Source organism: Chelonia mydas, chromosome 7 (assembly GCF_015237465.2).
Source record: "Chelonia mydas isolate rCheMyd1 chromosome 7, rCheMyd1.pri.v2, whole genome shotgun sequence".
In the NCBI taxonomy this organism is placed as follows: Eukaryota; Metazoa; Chordata; order Testudines; family Cheloniidae; genus Chelonia; species Chelonia mydas.
Window position 1 is genome coordinate 45,899,364 of NC_057853.1, and position 18,789 is coordinate 45,918,152.

An 18,789-nucleotide genomic window follows, 5' to 3' on the forward strand; every position below is an offset into this window, starting at 1 on the left:
GGGACTTTATTCCCAGACCAGAAAATAACCGTTGGGGATGTTGAAATGCCTATAGTTATCCTTGGGGACCCAGCCTACCCCTTAATGCCATGGCTCATGAAGCCATACACAGGCAGCCTGGCCAGTAGTCAGGAGCTGTTCAACTACAGGCTGAGCAAGTGCAGAATGGTGGTAGAATGTGCCTTTGGATGTTTAAAGGCGCGCTGGCGCAGTTTACTGACTTGCTTAGACCTCAGCGAAACCAATATTCCCACTGTTATTACTGCTTGCTGTGCGCTCCACAATATCTGTGAGAGTAAGGGGGAGACGTATATGGCGGGGTGGGAGGTTGAGGCAAATCGCCTGGCTGCTGGTTACGCGCAGCCAGACACCAGGGCGGTTAGAAGAGCACAGGAGGGCGCGGTACGCATCAGAGAAGCTTTGAAAACCAGTTTCATGACTGGCCAGGCTACAGTGTGAAAGTTCTGTTTGTTTCTCCTTGATGAAACCCCCCGCCCCTTGTTTCATTCTGCTTCCCTGTAAGCAACCACCCTCCCCTCCTCCCTTCGATCACCGCTTGCAGAGGCAATAAAGTCATTGTTGCTTCACATTCATGCATTCTTTATTCATTCATCACACAAATAGGGGGATGACTACCAAGGTAGCCCAGGAGGGGTGGTAGAGGAGGGAAGGAAAATGCCACACAGCACTTTAAAAGTTTACAACTTTAAAATTTATGGAATGCCAGTCTTCTGTTTTTTGGGCAATCCTCTGTGGTGGAGTGGCTGGTTGGCCGGAGGCCCCCCCACCGCGTTCTTGGGCGTCTGGGTGTGGAGGCTATGGAACTTGGGGAGGAGGGCGGTTGGTTACACAGGGGCTGTAGTGGCAGTCTGTGCTCCAGCTGCCTTTGCTGCAGCTCAACCATACACTGGAGCATACTGGTTTGATCCTCCAGCAGCCTCAGCATTGAATCCTGCATCCTCTCATCACGCTGCCACCACATTTGAGCTTCAGCCCTGTCTTCAGCCCGCCACTTACTCTCTTCAGCCCGCCACCTCTCCTCCCGGTCATTTTGTGCTTTCCTGCACTCTGACATTATTTGCCTCCACGCATTCGTCTGTGCTCTGTCAGTGTGGGAGGACAGCATGAGCTCAGAGAACATTTCATCACGAGTGCGTTTTTTTTTTCTTTCTAATCTTCACTAGACTCTGGGAAGGAGAAGATCCTGTGATCATTGAAACATGCAGCTGGTGGAGAAAAAAAAAGGGACAGCGGTATTTAAAAAGACACATTTTATAAAACAGTGGCTACATTCTTTCAGGGTAAACCTTGCTGTTAACATTACATACATAGCGCATGTGCTTTCGTTACAAGGTCGCATTTTGCCTCCCCCCACCGCGTGGCTACCCCCTCAACCCTCCCCCCTCCCCGTAGCTAACAGTGGGGAACATTTCTGTTCAGCCATAGGCAAACAGCCCAGCAGGAACGGGCTCCTCTGAGTGTCCCCTGAAGAAAAGCACCATATTTCAACCAGGTGACCATGAATGATATCTCACTCTCCTGAGGATAACACAGAGAGATAAAGAACGGATGTTGTTTGAACGCCAGGAAACATACACTGCAATGCTTTGTTGTACAATGATTCCCGAGTACGTGTTACTGGCCTGGAGTGGTAAAGTGTCGTACCATGGAAGACGCAATAAGGCTGCCCTCCCCAGAAACCTTTTGCAAAGGCTTTGGGAGTACATCCAGGAGAGCCACGAATTCCAGGGCAAATTAATCCTTTCACATGCTTGCTTTTAAACCATGTATAGTATTTTAAAAGGTACACTCACCGGAGGTCCCTTCTCTGCCTGCCGGTCCAGGAGGCAGCCTTGGGTGGGTTCGGGGGGTACTGGCTCCAGGTCCAGGGTGAGAGACAGTCCCTGGCTGTCAGGAAAACCGGTATCTCCGCTTGCTTGCTGTGAGCTATCTACAACCTCATCATCATCATCTTCTTCTTCGTCCCCAAAACCTGCTTCCGTGTTGCCTCCATCTCCATTGAAGGAGTCAAACAACATGGCTGGGGTAGTGGTGGCTGAACCCCCTAAAATGGCATGCAGCTCATCATAGAAGCGGCATGTTTGGGGCTCTGACCCGGAGCGGCCGTTCACCTCTCTGGTTTTCTGGTAGGCTTGCCTCAGCTCCTTAAGTTTCATGCGGCACTGCTTCGGGTCCCTGTTATGGCCTCTGTCCTTCATGCCCTGGGAGATTTTGACAAAGGTTTTGGCATTTCGAAAACTGGAACGGAGTTCTGATAGCACGGATTCCTCTCCCCATACAGCGATCAGATCCCGTACCTCCCATTCAGTCCATGCTGGAGCTCTTTTGCGATTCTGGGACTCCATCATGGTCACTTCTGCTGATGACCTCTGCATGGTCACCTGCAGCTTGCCACGCTGGCCAAACAGGAAATGAGATTCAAAAGTTCGCGGTTCTTTTCCTGTCTACCTGGCCAGTGCATCTGAGTTGAGAGTGCTGTCCAGAGCGGTCACAATGGAGCACTCTGGGATAGCTCCCGGAGGCTAATACCGTCGAATTGTGTCCACAGTACCCCAAATTCGACCCGGCAAAGCCGATTTAAGCGCTAATCCACTTGTCAGGGGTGGAGTAAGGAAATCGATTTTAAGAGCCCTTTAAGTCGAAATAAAGGGCTTCATCGTGTGGACGGGTGCAGGTTTACATCGATTTAACACTGCTAAATTCGACCTAAAGTCCTAGTGTAGACCAGGGCTTAGACAAAATGGGACACAGCCACTTGAGGAGCACCTGTCTCTCTCAAAGAAAAGTAGAGCCACAATTACAGAGCTCAGCATCAATACCAGGTCTCCAGCAGAGGGCAATCGTGAGCTTCAAGGCTCCTAACTGTAAAGTGCCTGGCTCAGCATGGTATTGGTTACACATGGTCATGGTAAAAAACACTTTATATGCTCTATATCAAGTACTTGGGGATGCATTGATAGAATGCTCATATGGCTGACTGTGCCTGACAATACACATTCAAATAATAAAGGATGTTTTTAAAAGGAACAAAAAGAATCCTGCTACTGGTATTGGATCATTGCTAGATGGAAATGGGTGAATTATCAATAATGCAGAAAAGGCAGAAATATTCAATAAATATTTCTATCTATATTCGGGGGAAAATGGATGGTGCAGTCTCATCATATGGTGATAACACTCTTTCCATTCACTAGTAGCTCTGGAGGCTATTAAACAGAACCTACTAAAGATCAACATTTTTAAATCAGCAGGTCCAGATAACTTGTATCTAAGAAGTTTAAAAGAGCTGATTGAGGAGCTCCCTGGACTATTAATGTTGATTTTCAGTAAATCCTGGAGCACTGGGGGATTTCCAGAAGACTGGAAGAAAGCAAATATTGTACCAATTTTTAAAAAGGATAAACAGGACGACCCGGGTAATTATACGCCTGTAAGCCTGACATTGATCCCAGGCAAAATAATGAAGTGGCTGATACCAGACTCAATTAACAAAGAACTAAAGGAGAGTAATATAATTAATGCAAATTAACAGGAGTTTATGGAAAATAGTCCTGTCAAATTAACTTTATCTTTTTTTGATGAGATTAGAAGTTTGGTTGAGAAAAGTAACAGTATTGACGTAATATACTTAGACTTCTGTACGGTGTTTGACTTGGTACTGCATGACATTTTGATTAAAAAACTAGAATGATACAAAATTAATACGGCACACATTAAATGGATTAAAAACTGGCAAACTGATAGGTCTCAAAATGTAACTGTAAATGGGAAACAGGCATCGACAGGTGACCAGTCGATGCCTGTTTCCAATGGGGTCCCACAGGGATCAGTTCTTGGCCCTATGATGTTTACCTTTTTTATCAATGACCTGGAAGAAAACATAATATCATACTGATAAAGTTTGCAGATGATAAAAATCGGAAAAGTATTAAATAGTAAAGAGGACAGGTCACTGATCCAGAGAGCTCTAGCTTGCCAGGGTACAAACAAACAATATGCATTTTAATACAGCTAAATGTAAATGTACACATCTAGGAACAAAGACTGTAGGCCATATTTACAGGATGGCAGATTCTATCGTGGGAAGCAGTGACTCTGAAAAAGATTTGGGGGTTGCGGTGGATAATCAGCTGAACATGAGCTCCCTCAATGATGCTGTGGTCAAAAGAGTTAATGTGATTCTGGGATGCATAAACAGGGGACTCTCAAGTAGGAGTAGAGAGGTCATTTTGCCTCTGTATTTGGCACTGGTGTGACTGCTGCTGAAATATTGTATCAGTTCTGGTGCCCACAATTCAAGAAGGCTGTTGATAAATTGGAGAGGGATCAGAAAAGAGCCACGAGAAAGATTAAAGCAGGGGTGGCCAACCTGAGCCTGAGGAGGAGCCAGAATTTACCAATGTACATTGCCAAAGGGCCACAGTAATACGTCTGCAGCCCCTCATCAACTCCCCCCAACCCCGCTCCCAGTGCCTCCTGCCCACCAGCAGCCCCGCCGATCAGTGCCTCCCTCCCTGCACCTCCCGATCAGCTGTTGCGTGGCGTGCAGGAGGCTCGGGGGGGGGGAAGGGGAGGAGTGAGGGCATGGCAGGCTCAGGGGAGGGGGTGGGAAGGGGTGGAATGGGGGCAGGGCCTGTGGCAGAGCCAGGGGTTGAGCAGTGAGCACCCCCAGCATATTGGAAAGTTGGCGCCTGTAGCTCCAGCCCCGGAGTCGGTGCCTATTCAAGAAGCCGCATATTAATGTCAATTATACCATGTTATAGGGAGTGGGGAGGGAGAAAGGAGAATAATCTGTTTTTAAAGTGTAAAATACCCCACCTAACTTTTCCTGTGTCCTCTGCACCATTTGCTGGGGGAAAGGCTGTGTCTCTGTACCTTTATTTGTTCCATGGTTGCCAGTGTGTCTTTGGCGGCCTCTGCCAGAAGGGGACGTGCTGATTCTAGCTCTTCCTGCATCTTTGCTACATCTTCTGCTGTTCGCAGTAGCTAGAGGAAGCGAGAGCGATTCAGTCCCTCAGGTACCGTGTTCAGTGAACGCCAAGGTAATACGATGCCATAGCATTTGAGAAGGTGAAGTGAAGGTCAGAAATATTGCCCCCAGGGATGGAATTGGCTGCATGGTGTCTGACAATGAGTGGGTGCTTGCAGAGGGCTCGCGAATGCCCTTTTAAATTAATATAATTGTGAAATAACTTCACAGTATCTGATGCATGGGTCACGTTTTCAGCTCTAGGCACCTAGTGCTGCCTGCAAAATGGGTGCGCTCCTGTTGCACATATTCACATCTGTGTGGAGCTGGGAACATTTGTGTGAGCACCTGTCTGTTGCACAGGTACACAACTTATGTGAAAGGGCCCTTACGAAAATTTGGCAAAACACACCTTGCAAGCAGTATTGCTCTCGGGAGCAGAAGCAATGAACTGAAGCTGTGGTCGGGGGTGTTTCTAGTCCTAATGCTGATCCTGTTTTCAAGCCTACAGGACAAGCGTGTGCTCGTGAAAGCTCAGAATCTGCTCCAGGATTGTATAAAGTTTATACACACAGTGGTAGGGTGGGAGGACACAGGGTTAGATACTAGCTACCGCAAACAGCTGCACAGGGAGTGAATGGGAAAGGAAAGCCCCTTTTATGTTCTTTTGCCCTTTCCACACAAAGTGAGCACAGCCAGAATGGATGTGCTTGCACTCCGCATGAGCAAGATAAGGGCACCCACAGTGCTAAACACCCCCAAAGGGGTTACATGGCCAGGGGAGAACACACCAGATGTTAGCAAAGGTTTAGTAGTTGCCACATCTACGTACAGTCCTCCCAGCAACAGTGGAGGCTGCTTTCCTCTCTAGGCAGAATGCCTCTGGCAGCTACTGCCTATGTGCTGCACAGCCATGACCCCAGTAATATGGCTCTGGGTTCTCAAAAGGCACATTTGTGGCCCACGGTCATTCAAGTTCTGTTTTCAGTCCAGGTAATTCGGAACAACTCTAAGCCTTAACACATGCACTTGTATGCATCCTAGATGGGTCACTGGCAGATGGGATTAAACTCAGGGGCCTCTGGATCTAAAAACATGAGCCCCTACTACCCGAGCTGAAGGACAAGCTTAGTGGCTGTAGCAGGCTCATATAACCTCGATGGGGACTAGCCACTTGAGGAGGGGGGAAAAGCCCCACACTATATTAGCATGAGCTAGATGTAGATGTTTTCTCTCATTGCATAACTATGAGTAAACGGAAGTGCAGCAGCTTGCAGAGTAGGGGATATCGCTGCAGGATCTTTAGCTGTAAACAGTACACCGATTAAATAGATGACAGGAGCCCAAAGCTCCCCTGATTCTGAGGAACCAACCTTGTCCAAGCCACTCTTCATCCTCTTCTTCGCTGTGTTCAGCTCCTGTTTCTTTTTCCCGATCAGGGCTGTGAAGATGCCAAGGAGCTCCAGGTAACTCTTGGGAGTGACATAATTGTGTCTGGCCAACTCTGCCAGGTACACTTTGCACTTCACTGCTACACTCTGGTGGATCGCTACACACACTTGAATCTACAAGGAGCAGGAAAAGACAACCAATCTATTAGGAGCGTCCTATATAGGGTATATGCACCAGCAAAATTGAAGTAAGTGGCACGAGACTTGGAGAGGAGCACAGAAGTAGCCAAACTACTATTCCCTTACATACAATTGGGCTACAATGAGAGAGAAAGGCTAAGCAGTCCCATCTGAAGGCCAAGATAGCACAGAAGTATAAGAAAAGGAAAGGAGACGACCATCTCAAACTGTAACAAAGTTAGTTCCTAATTTCACTCAGACCACCACAAAATATTTCTCCATGGCAAGGTAAATGAGGACTTTTTACATGCGTCCTGCATCGCTTGCGTCTAACAACCATCCAGCACAAATACGTGTTGAATACACAGGACCCCTGCCTTATATTTTAAGGATGTCACTTACCATTCCATCTATAACTTCAGAGGTGGCTTCAAGGTCTGGGATCTCTTGCAAAAAGGAAGATGCAACGCACTGCAGGGCTTCCGCAGGCCACTCATTAAACCAGTCAATAGTACAGCAGTTCACTAGAGAGGGGAACTGTCTCAGCCGTGCACGGAAGACCTCTCCAATAGGGCTAGGCAGCAAGGATTGGGTTGAGGGTGAGAGAATGGAGAACGGCACATTATAATAGCTTCCAAAGAGCTGGGTGAAATACCGACTCTCACTTAACGCATACTATACACCAACAGCATAAGGAGGAGGTGAGGCAGTTAGTAAGGGAGTATATTACAGGATGAATCGTGAGGGGAGAAAGGAAGGAGGAGTGAGATCACTCTGTACAGTGCTCTACGGTTACTACTGACCCCTTGGCAGGAATGGCTATAGTGATAGGTATCTCTTTGGAAGGTTTAAGGTGTGTATTCAGGGATATCCACCTCCTTTGATTGTCAGAGGGCTACTGAAGTACAACAACAGTACAGGAATATTCAGTTTATAAGATGGTATCTGAGAAGTAAAACTGATGTTAAGTCTATCTGGAGCAAGTTATTGTAGCGTTTGTTTCACCAGGCCCCAATCCTGCAATCCTTACCATGGGCGCAGTACCTTACTCCTCAAGTAGCCCCATTGAAATCAAGGGATAAAGTACTACTTATGTAAGTAGGTGTGGTGGAACTGAGCCCCAAATGCATTAGTGTGTTATTTAGAGACATTATTACCATGAACAAATGGGTTAATTGTGCACTAGTTGAGAGGAGGCCTTGTGCTTAGTCTAGGCAGCTCTATGGTCCAACATCATTTCACAATTTGACCCACAGGCTGGGAGGGCTCATACCTCATGCAAAGGACCATATGGATATTACTGCGAACTAGTCCTGTGTATGCTGCCATCAGGTTAGCCTTGGTGGGCTGCTGCCCTAGGTCCTGAACGATGGGCTTCATAGTAGTCATGATCTGATCTTGCTCATCTGGGGCATACAGATTTGGGATGTCTCCGGAGTTCAACACATTGTTGATATCCTCCAGGAAAGACTCACTTTTAATCTAGATGGAAAAATAAAAATAGTGGTAATAACAGAGGTGGTTCTCCAGATGTCTTATAAATCACAACCCCAAATATCTCAGCTTCCATGATAGGAGATCCCTTGTAAAGCTGACTGGCTTCCAGTGGAGTGTGCTATGATGCTTGGCACGTATCAACATCTACAAAACAATGTTCAACCATTTCCTGAGGACACAGAACCATTTCGCAGAGCTCACAATCCATGGTGAAATTCTGAAATATGACCTTGTTATTATTAAACTATAGTTTAAAGAAATGGGCCAATGTTTTCAAATTTGGATCCCCAAAGTTAGGCACCTAAATCCACATTTAGCTACCTAAACAGAAGTAACCTCATGTTGCTCAGCACCTTTGAACATCAATTCCCAGTGAAGTGTCTAAATATGGCTAGAAACCTAACTTCAAGCATCCAGGTATGAAAACAGACCCTGCTTTTTAGTTACCCCACAAGTGGAACCCACTGACATCAGAGAGAATTCCACAGCTGCAGAATCAGCCCTGGCATGTACTGAACCCTAGAGTCTCTCTGGAAACAACTATTCCAATTTTCATTTCCTGGGATGACATCAAAGAAGACTGGTGGGATGCTGAGGAAAAGAAGGATATGATTGGCTCAAAGTGAAGTCATCATGTATTTAAAATTTGAGGACAATTTCCCAGGAACTAGTGCTGAGAGGCATGTCTGTTTTTTCAGCCATTCCACTCTGATAACACTCTGGTACCTGTGAGTCTGTGAATAGAAAGGTAATGGGCAGTCTCTGCAGGCCAGCCTTCAGCATGATCTTCTTGACATCTTCTCGCCACTCTGCCATCCCATAGTTTTTGGAAAGTTCAATCTGGAAACATTCATAATCGGCCCTAGAGGGGAGAGAGACTCAAAGTAAAAATCATGCTCTAAACAGGACTCTGCTTCTTTTATAAGAGACTCCAGACACTCCAGGATTTTTTGTATGTGAAATGAACATATTGCATATGTTTTCTTACACCTCCTCATGATGAGCATGTTGCTATCCTTATGCACATTTCACTAGGAGCATGGTACTGTAGTGCAATCAGAGATAAATGAAAGGGAGGGTTGGAATAAAATCTGCATTTACCCCGCAAAAGGATTAGTCCATTCTCCTTAGAAACACCGTGTGTATTTTTGTAGAGCTGTTCTCTGTATTCATCAGTCCCCAGGACCCTCCCCCCCCCAAGTTTACACCTCTCTGCTATCAAGACACATACCTCCCAGCCCCTGGCTCTGAAGGATGGCTTGGCATTGTTTTCACACCCTGCCAATACCACGCCTTACTAAGGGGTTACTACTTTGTAACTCATGCCATTGCTTTCCTGCTGTCCAGAGCTCCTGCTGGCATGGGAGAGAGACCAGTGTGTGTATATCTCATACTGTTGTGTAGAGCACACCACTAGGCCGCTGGTCTGGGCTGAATTAGTCTTTGGTGTTTTCTCATGGGACAGAATGGGAGGTGTTGAGAGCTAGCACTACCATAGCGGCTATGGTATTAATTAACAGACTGTAAAAAGAAAAGGAGGACTTGTGGCACCTTAGAGCCTAACAAATTTATTTGAGCATAAGCTTTCGTGAGCTACAGCTCACTTCATCGGATGCATTCATATGAGATTCATAGAAAGGCAGCCCTGGCACATCTGCTCAGTGCTGGCCATACAGAAGTCTTTTTTCTTACATGTGAGATGCCAGCCTGGTGAGAGACTCCCTTCCGCTTCCTCCAACACCCAAGAGGAGAGCATTCCCCAGTGCCTGGCGCAGGATCCGACTGATCCGGCAGATGTGCTGCATAGCATCCATAAAGAGCACCAGCTTCATCTTGGTGGTGTTGATCTGATTGTACTCATCCATGTACTCCTCTATCACACGCATAAGCTGCAGGCAAACAGAGACAGATAAGAACAGTAACATGGCAAGCGCAGCAGCTTCCCAGAGGCAATCCAAGGGAAAGACCAGCCTCTCATGGCAGAAATCATCCTTGAGAACCACATGTAGGTGGAAATAACATACACCTGATGTGGTGCTCACTCCAAGAAGGGGCCACCAGCACTACATCTGATCATCTCCTGCTGACTAGGCCACGGAGTGATCTATTAGGGGCCACGTGGGTCTCATTCTCTGGACTCAAGATGGAAAGAGAGAAATGAACCAGAAAAAGACTCTCCTGAATCCACCCCTTCAGAAAAGAGGAAATACTACATTGAGTTTAACCTCCCTAGCCAAAATGTCTCACCCACATGATTATTTAAACAGTATCTTGTGCCAATTCCATCAGGGTCTTCTTCAACAGTGTTTCCCAGAGGTTAATGCAATGGACCAGGGGTTAGTATTTTATGGGTTCTACTCTCAGTTCTGCCATCGATTCACAGTGGGAACTTGGGCAAGTAACTTAATCTCTTGGGCCCGGATTGAAATCAATGGAAATTAGAAGTCTAAATGCTTTTGTGGAAATTAGAAGTCTATATGCTTAATCTCACTGTGTGTTTTGTCCATCCATAAAATGGGCATGGGTACATTTACCTACCAGAGAGGATGTTGTAAGGCTGAATTAATGAATGAATGTACTTCATTTAGCAATCATGAGATGAGAGGTGATGATATTATTATTTGTTTCTGGTAGCAAGTGCAAACTATATTGCTCATCATTAAAATCTTTATAATTTTACCTTTTGCTTATTAACATTACCACAGTAGTACTACTCTCCCCCCAGTAGGGAATCCTGCAGTAATGATAGTTACTTGTAAAGGTCAATTGTAAAGATCTTACTGGCTAGCATTGAACATAAAGCTGGTATTCCTCCTAGTCTAGTTCTGAGTGTTGCACTCAGGTTAGGAGGGTTGGCACAGAAGGTTGCCTACTGCTCTTTGCAGGATCATTATTACCTGCCCAAACACCAGAAGAAGTAGGGGAATTCGGAAAGACATCACTTCCTAGTTCAATTCCATTCAGGTCCTCATATTGTGTTCATCATACATTTAGAGCCTAGCCTGACCTGGTAGAGCCTTACATAGTTGGCACTGGGTATGGGATCATACCCTAACCCCCTCAACACAGCCTGGCAATGTTAACACTGGGTAGGTGACACATTCCAAACACTCAGCTAGAGAAGATCCATAGTTTGTATCAGCTATGCCTTCTTAGTGTTGAATAGGACTGAATACAAGTAAAAGAAAATCATAAAAATGGGGAGAAATCAAAAGCATCCTACCTTTTCCTGGTCATCAATTAGTTCATACATTTTGACATCAGCACCAGGCATCATGAAATCCCCAAAGAGAACTGGCTGGTAGGGGATAACCTCCTCAAAGGTGGTGTCCCACTCTGCCATCATGCTTTTCATCAGATCATCAAACCAGATGCGGTCCTCATCATTAACCAAGCGGTCACGGAACACGCGGCAACTCTCATGATACCAGAGCCTGAGCAGGTGCAGTTTGTCCTGGCAGAGAATCTCAGTGAGATATGTCCATTAGGCTACGAGTCCCTCCTGCAGGATTGCTAGGTTACCTCCAGAACATGTGGTCATTTTCTAACTCTCAGTTAGAAAAGGAAGAATTTGGAAGGACACCACTAAGCCCCTTTCTTAGCAGCATTCCATGCTAAAGCAGGTGCTCTACAGAGGGGTTAATTAACACTGCAATAAATATCTGTGCTATTCCTTTCCATGCCGGGGTAACTTTAAAATCCACATTGTTAAGAGTTCAATCCATCATCTCGTATTAGATTTTAATTCTTCCTTCATTACTATTTTCACAAGGTCTGAGATTAAGACCAGAAAGACCCTTTATGATAATCTAACCTGCCTTGCAGAATACAGGCCAAAGAACTTCTGCCAGCAATTCCTGTAATAAATCCATATCTTGCTACAGCATATTCTTTAGAAGGACATCCACTCTTGATTTAAAGACTCCAAGTGGTGGAGAACCCACCACATCCCTAGGTAAACTGTCTTCCCTCCGCCCCCAGGGAAACTGACCCAAGACAGCATCCTGGGTGTTGGAACTCCTCCAGCAGCATCCATTCTAGGTTACAGGTGATTTCATATTTATAATTGTGCAAAAAGACACAACAAATCGGGTATTTCTGTGCATTTAGTACACGCTGGGTAGTGTCAAAATGCACAAGTCTGAATAACCTGGGAAGTGCAACAAGCCCCTGCTAATAATGCAAGGCCTCGGACAGCTTCTTGCCTTTTCTATGTCTATTTTGAACCTTGACCTGCGTACAGTGAGATCTGAAATTCCCCAGGCAGTACAGAATGATGGGAGATAAAATGGTGGGAGGACTCACCTCGATTTTGCAGGCTTCAGCCATGAGCATCCCCTGGAAAACTTTGGAGAGGTCCCTCAGATTAAAGGTATAGTGCGACTTTGCTGGGGTAGGCAACAGTTGGGACGTGATGGTTGAATACACACGAATGGTGGCATCGACAAGGGGCTCATTCAAGTGCTCGACTCCGGGGGCTCCCGCTGCAGGAACAGAAGGCAGCAGCATTTTTGGGGTGTGAAGGACTGACAGAATTCAAGCACAATAGGCAGGCAGACTGACACTGATGCCACCATTGCTATTGTTCAGTAACACTCATTGTGGACCTTGCCTGAGGACCTGGCCATCTCCTCAGCTTGCCATTCTTGTTGAATCTGCAGCCAACGGGCACAGTGTTGATCAGTGCTCAAGGGGAGACTCTCCACTAGTCATAGCCAGGCTTTGTCCAACTAGTCCACACACGTGAGCTCAGTAACGAAGTATCAATCCTGTCCTACCAAGGGGGCAACCCTGAGCTGCTAAGCAGCAGCTGCAGTACAAGGGTCAAGCTCAGAAGCATCAGTAGAGACTGAACATGTATAAAAAAGTATCTTATGTGTGGGGACAGATTAAAGAAAAGAGAGTAGGAAGCAATGGAGGACGTCACTAATAAGGGAATCGTGGGGGGGGGGCTAACGAGCACTATGTCATCTTGGATTTCTGGGATACATTTGTCATACATCAAACTCAATTAGCTTGGGGTCCTCAAGGAAAGATTTCCCTTGGTGGTGGTGAATGGCAGGATTAAAAGCATGCCAGTTACCAAAATTTTTTTATCCTAATCCAGTTTCTTATTAAAAAAATACCTTTGTAACACCCCTGTCACACCCTATAATCATGCCCACTTTTTACGATGCCCACTGAGATCCCACCCACATGGCCAAATTCACGGCTTGTACCTTTGACCCAAACCCACAGACCTTGCTACAGTCCCAAGTTCATACCTAGGAGCCAACATATCCTGTCGTTGCTTAGAATCTCTGCATGGGTGCCCGGAAATCTCTGCTTTGGCCCTTGGTTACAGCTTGATGTTCCTATTCCTTTCCAGTGTTTACACTCAGATACTCAGCTCTGTGGATGTGACCTCAAATTCACACCTTGGTCCCAAAGCACCCAGCTCAGGCCCATGGATGGGAATAAAAATCAACCAGAACCTGACAAATGATGATGAGTCTATGACACAAAACGAAATCAATTCTAAGAGACCTGTTTTATTCTGAAAATCATTTCTCTGGGTGGCTACAGCACCTTTGCAGACTCCAATACTCACTGCTCAGCTGTTCATAGACTACAGCTATTGGAGAATAAAAGAAACCCTTGCTTCTTCCACAAAGTCTGAAGCCAGCAGAGATCATGCAACACATCTTGCCCAGTCATCTGGGCAAATGTCACAGTCTACTGCAGGATACAGGTCACTCACAGTTTTAGAATCCTTCTGAGCACTCTGTGAGCCCTGTCCTGTTCACAATGTATGGTTTGTGTTCTGCCACTCTTACTTACGGACTGGATCTCTGAAACTTCTTTCTCCAAGGAGTCCAGCTAGAAAATCAAGGAAGAAAAACAAAGATTGTTTTCTATTGGCAGAGATAAATAATATCCACAGCACTCTGTCCACCACAGAGAAAATCCTTTTTAAGAGGACTAGGCTATGTCAGATTTTACGTACAATTTTCAGGGCAGATTCGCTATGGTTGTAAATTGGCACATCTCCACCGAACATGATGAAAATGTGCCAATTTACCCCGGCAGGGAATTTGGCCCTGTGACTGAAGTGCTCCCCCATTGCTCAGAGTCAAATGATAGTTTCTCAGAAACACTTTCCATTCCAGATTCCAGCATTTCTTTATCCCCCCATTAGCTTCATTCTTAACCAAGTGGGGATGTAGATGGGCAGAGACTTGTGAAGTGAAGAGGAAAAGCCTTGTCTCCTCAGAACTTACCCATCCAGCTGCCAAGAATGGTGGAGAAGATTGTCTTCTTGCTGCTGTCCTCCATCTCCGTAAAGGAAAGATAGTTGAAATGGCGAGTGAGGCGTGGCGTGATGGCATTCCTTCCTCCACCTGGGGGCCCCATGGCACCAATGAAATTAATATCCACCAGGCTCTTAAAGGTACCTGGGAAATAGTCCAGAGGAGAGTAATGGCATAGCTGCATGCCAAGCCTAAACCAGAAATGTTTTCTATGAATCCTAGTCTCACTCGCTAGCTATGTATATACACTGGAGGTTGGGTACCTCTGCATTAGCCGAGTTAGCCAGCATGCCAACCCTAGAGAATGTAATAGTGTTAGGCAAAGAACCTGGATCATACCAATCTGTTTCCTGTCGTACCAGCCCCGGTGGTCCATCCACTGCCGAAGCAGCTCAATTGGGGGCTGAGCGCCATATGTCTCCAGTGCTGGCATATTTAGGTCATCAATGAAAAATATGAAGTACTTGCCAAGGGGAGGACCGAACACCCCCTTTCTCCTGCAAGGATGGAGAAAGTATGTGAGAATGGAGATGGCTGAAGGGAGCACAGCCCAACGCTTCCATCACCAAAGCACTCCTGACATAACCCAGTCCAAAGGATCCACTGAATAAGCTGTCTGTGGAGTCACCCCCCTTCTCTGGATCTGCATTCCACCCCCCCTCCATCTCCCGAAAAGGCACAACACAGTGTTCAGGTGAAGTCCTCTGGTTACTTCAGAAGTCTGTCTCAAGTTACACCTGTGCAACCCCAATGAAGCCCGTACAGTTGCAGTGGTGTAAGATCGACCAGAATTTGGTCCCATCAGTCTATTTGCCCCCCTTGATGGAATGCATGCGTGACCCATTAATGATGATGAGAGTCACCTGCATGTCTCAAGTAGCAAAATATACCCCTAAATGTTATATTTTCAGTCAGGAGAACTTGAAGTGAATCAGAGAGAATATCTTATATGGGCTTCACACAATCGATCACTGGATGCATCAAACCAGATTGTGAATGGTGAAGGGTAAAGCAAGCCTCTTTGGGGTCAAGAATTAATGCTGCTAGCCCATGCTGGATGATTCTTGGCATGCAATGGCTAACGTTTCCTCCCCTCACCAGTTTCCTTGAAGATCCAGTACCCGGATTTCAGGAATGATCGCTGCAAGTTAGGCCAAATTGTGTAGCATTTAAGGGATAACAAGGAACGATGCAACATCAACAGACTCACACCACTGACTGCCTTTTATTGGCCATTGCATCCAATGTTTCTAGCCCTCCCTGATCCAGAGTTAGGATTGGAGTGCCTTTTATTTCCCTCCGCCAGAGTTACATTTGGACTGTGTCCTTTCAGTGCTCAGGATGAAACTGAAGGGCAAACGTGTTAACAGAGAAGTATATCAACGACAGGAGTGCTGCCTTCACTAGCATAAGAGTTTTGCCTTTTATCCAGTTTGCTGTCAATGAGGTCCTGGGTTTGGTTGGCTGAGGTGCGAGCAGAAAATGTTAGGAAGTGAGTGATGTATTCTAGAGGCAAGTTCTTCAAAAGCTTGTCTGAAATAGTGAGAGTCTTCCCAGTGCCAGTCGGACCAACACAGAGAACCTGCAGTGAGAAAAAGGAAATGCAGTCATCATTGCAGTGTAAACCCGGGCAGATGGAATAATCATTTGCCAACTGGTTTGCTTTCACTGGCTCAGCTGGGACGACACAGACTCCTTCCAAAACCAGTCAAGGACAAAAAGTTTACTTTCTTAGTTAGGGAGGCAGATCAGGATAACAAATCTCTCTCACAATGAAAAGAACCAAACTGGAAAAGTAGGGGAGGGAGCCCTGGAGAGCAGGGAAATCTTGGTGGTGATTGGTCGACCTATTAGAGCAAGTGAGGCTGAACCCAGCATCTGCACTGCCTCGGTCTATCTATGTAAAGTTGGCACCCGCTCAGTTGCTGAGGGAAAGGAATAATGATGCTTGTAAGCCAGGTACCACGTCCAACTACAGGAATGAATGTCTGCAGCAGGGGGAGAATCTAACTATATTAGGTATTTCTAAGGCACCTATCACCATATAGAAAATGGGACCACAGCCAAGGAGACAAAGGTTAAATCCAAAAGCAAAGGCAAGGTCAAGACACGTACTGGTTTTCGATTGGTGAGCAGCATTTCCAGCAGATGGGCCATCTGGACAGTATTCATTGTGGGAATTATAATGTCACAGAAGCTTGTGTCAGGGACTATGGTGAACTGTGCAGCGGAATCTATCCAATTCACCCAGCCCACCTGAAAGACAGAGTTGTTACTGGAAGAAGCAACTGCCTATAAAATGGTGATAATAAGAGTCAGCACTTATACTGTGCTTTTCCTCTTCAAAGCTCTTTGCATAGATTAGGAATGGATTTTTTAGGTGTCCTGATTCCCAGTCCCTTGCTCTCCTCTCTACAAAACCTCCCTATATATTATTGTCCCCCAGAGCAGCTGACACTTTTACTATGGACTAAGGGCAGCCTGAGGGTTAGAGATTGTTGCCCCCAAAGTAACTCGCTCTTTAATTCTTTCCGAACACTTGGTTCAAATGTTGACAGAACATTTGAGATAGCTGCAAGAACAGACAGTACCATTAGACAGAGAACCAAACCATAAGGGGGAAATAGATCTGACTGAAAAGGAGGAAGACTGTTTCTTTGGAAACCTTTCTTTATGTTTGTTGCAGTCTCCATTCCTGTGTTCACCTGAAACGTATGGGGCAGGGAGGCTGTATGTGTGCATGAAATGAATTACCATCCCACTTAAAACAAGTCAGAGGCCAAAACCTACTAGCTCAAGGCCAGTCCAAAGATTAGGGAATGGGTCCACCAGTGAGGCTCAGAGAATCCTCTTCCAGATTCCATTTCTGAGGTGCAAATAGCTCCAATGCTGCCTCTGCCACTGCTCAGAGAACCAGAGAAATGCAGGGCTGGAAGGGACCTCAAGAAGTCATCAAGTCCAGCCCCCTGCACTGTGGCAGAACTAAGTCAACCTTGACCATCCCAGACAGGTGTTTGTCCAACTTGTTTTTAAAAGTTTCCAATCATGGAGACTCCATGACCTCCCTTCGGAAGCCTATTCCAGAGCCTACCTACCCTTATAGTTCGAAAGTTTTTCCAAATAGCTAACCTAACTCCCCTTGCTGTGGATTAAGTCCATTACTTCTTGTCCTACCTTCAGTGGACATGGAGGAAAAATTGATCACCATCCTCAACATACTGGAAGACTAATATCAGGTCTCAGTCTTCTTTTTCAAGACTAAACATGCCCAGTTTTTTTTAACCTTTCCTCATAGATTCAGTTTTCTAAACCTTTTGTTGCTCTCCTCTGGACTCTCTCCAATTTGTCCACATCCTTCCTAGATTGTAGTGCCCAGAATTGGACATAGTACTCCAGCTGGGGCCTCAGCAGTGCCGATTAGAGCAGGACAGTTACCTCCTGTGTCTTACATACAACACTCCTGTTAACAAACCCCAAAATAATATTAGCCTTTTTTACAGCTGCATCACACTGAGGACTTATATTCAGTTTGCTCAGGGCTATCCCAAGCACCAGCACCATGAAATTGACATGAATTTTCTCATTTTTACTTCTCTTTCCCTCTTTCCCTTCCAGCCTTCTGAATAACAGCAGTGAAATTGACCAGACTTTGGACATTTCCCAACCAGGGGAAAGCCCTGAGCAATGGCAGAGGTACTGGAACTGTCTGCAGACTTGCATTTGGAAGATCTGCTTCACAATCACAAGGGTAAGAAACCGTTTTTTAAAGCACAATGTTCAGTTTCTCCTTAGGCCTGGTTTACACTGCGGGGGCGGGGAGGGGGGAATCGATCTAAGTTACGCAACTTCAGCTACGTGAATAATGTAGCTGAAGTTGCTCCCCTGTCAACTCTGCCTGCGCCTCTCACGGCGATGGAGTCGACAGGAGAGCACTCGGGGCTCGATTTATCGCATCTAGACTAGACATAATAAATCAACCCCGCTGGATCGATTGCTGCCTGCCGATTCGGCGGGTAGTATAGACATACCCTTAGACATCTCCAACCAGTATGGCAAGGCTCCTGCTCACCCTTGGTGAATAGATTTTACTGTGTGTGCAGTACCTTAGCCTTAGCTGCTGGTCCCTCCCTTCTATTCTTTAGTTTGATGAATTGCTCGGCTTTTAATACACAAGTTCGAGATGGGTAGAGTCTTTACCTCCTTGACAACATCTTCATCTACATCTTCCTCAGGATTGCTGAGCCCAGCATCATCCAGTTTATAATCATAAACCAGCCCCTCCTCTGGGAAAAGTAACTGGATCTGTGGGAAATAAAGCAGAGCATGAATGTCACACCTGGCTCTGCTCCAGATCAATTGACCAACAGGAACCAGGCTAATGTGGAGAACATTGCTTTTCAGCAATGAAATTCTGTCCAGTCCATATGGCTTATCTCTGTCC

The 18,789-nt window shown here is 46.0% G+C and overlaps 1 protein-coding gene across 1 annotated transcript in view; it reads right to left on the minus strand.

Moving 5' to 3' along the window:
• Window positions 1-18,789, minus strand: part of DNAH1 (dynein axonemal heavy chain 1) — a 125,261-nt gene that overhangs the window by 41,279 nt on the left and 65,193 nt on the right. Inside the window, exons 41-54 of the mRNA XM_037904042.2 lie at window positions 18,546-18,650; window positions 16,464-16,604; window positions 15,770-15,930; window positions 14,688-14,845; window positions 14,319-14,492; window positions 13,879-13,917; window positions 12,364-12,542; window positions 11,282-11,512; window positions 9,751-9,947; window positions 8,785-8,920; window positions 7,835-8,043; window positions 6,964-7,135; window positions 6,364-6,555; window positions 4,897-5,007 (exon numbers count right to left, since the gene is read on the minus strand). Of these exons, the coding sequence (XP_037759970.2) occupies window positions 4,897-5,007; window positions 6,364-6,555; window positions 6,964-7,135; window positions 7,835-8,043; window positions 8,785-8,920; window positions 9,751-9,947; window positions 11,282-11,512; window positions 12,364-12,542; window positions 13,879-13,917; window positions 14,319-14,492; window positions 14,688-14,845; window positions 15,770-15,930; window positions 16,464-16,604; window positions 18,546-18,650 (2,205 nt within the window). The remainder of the gene's footprint in view (window positions 1-4,896; window positions 5,008-6,363; window positions 6,556-6,963; window positions 7,136-7,834; window positions 8,044-8,784; window positions 8,921-9,750; window positions 9,948-11,281; window positions 11,513-12,363; window positions 12,543-13,878; window positions 13,918-14,318; window positions 14,493-14,687; window positions 14,846-15,769; window positions 15,931-16,463; window positions 16,605-18,545; window positions 18,651-18,789) is intronic.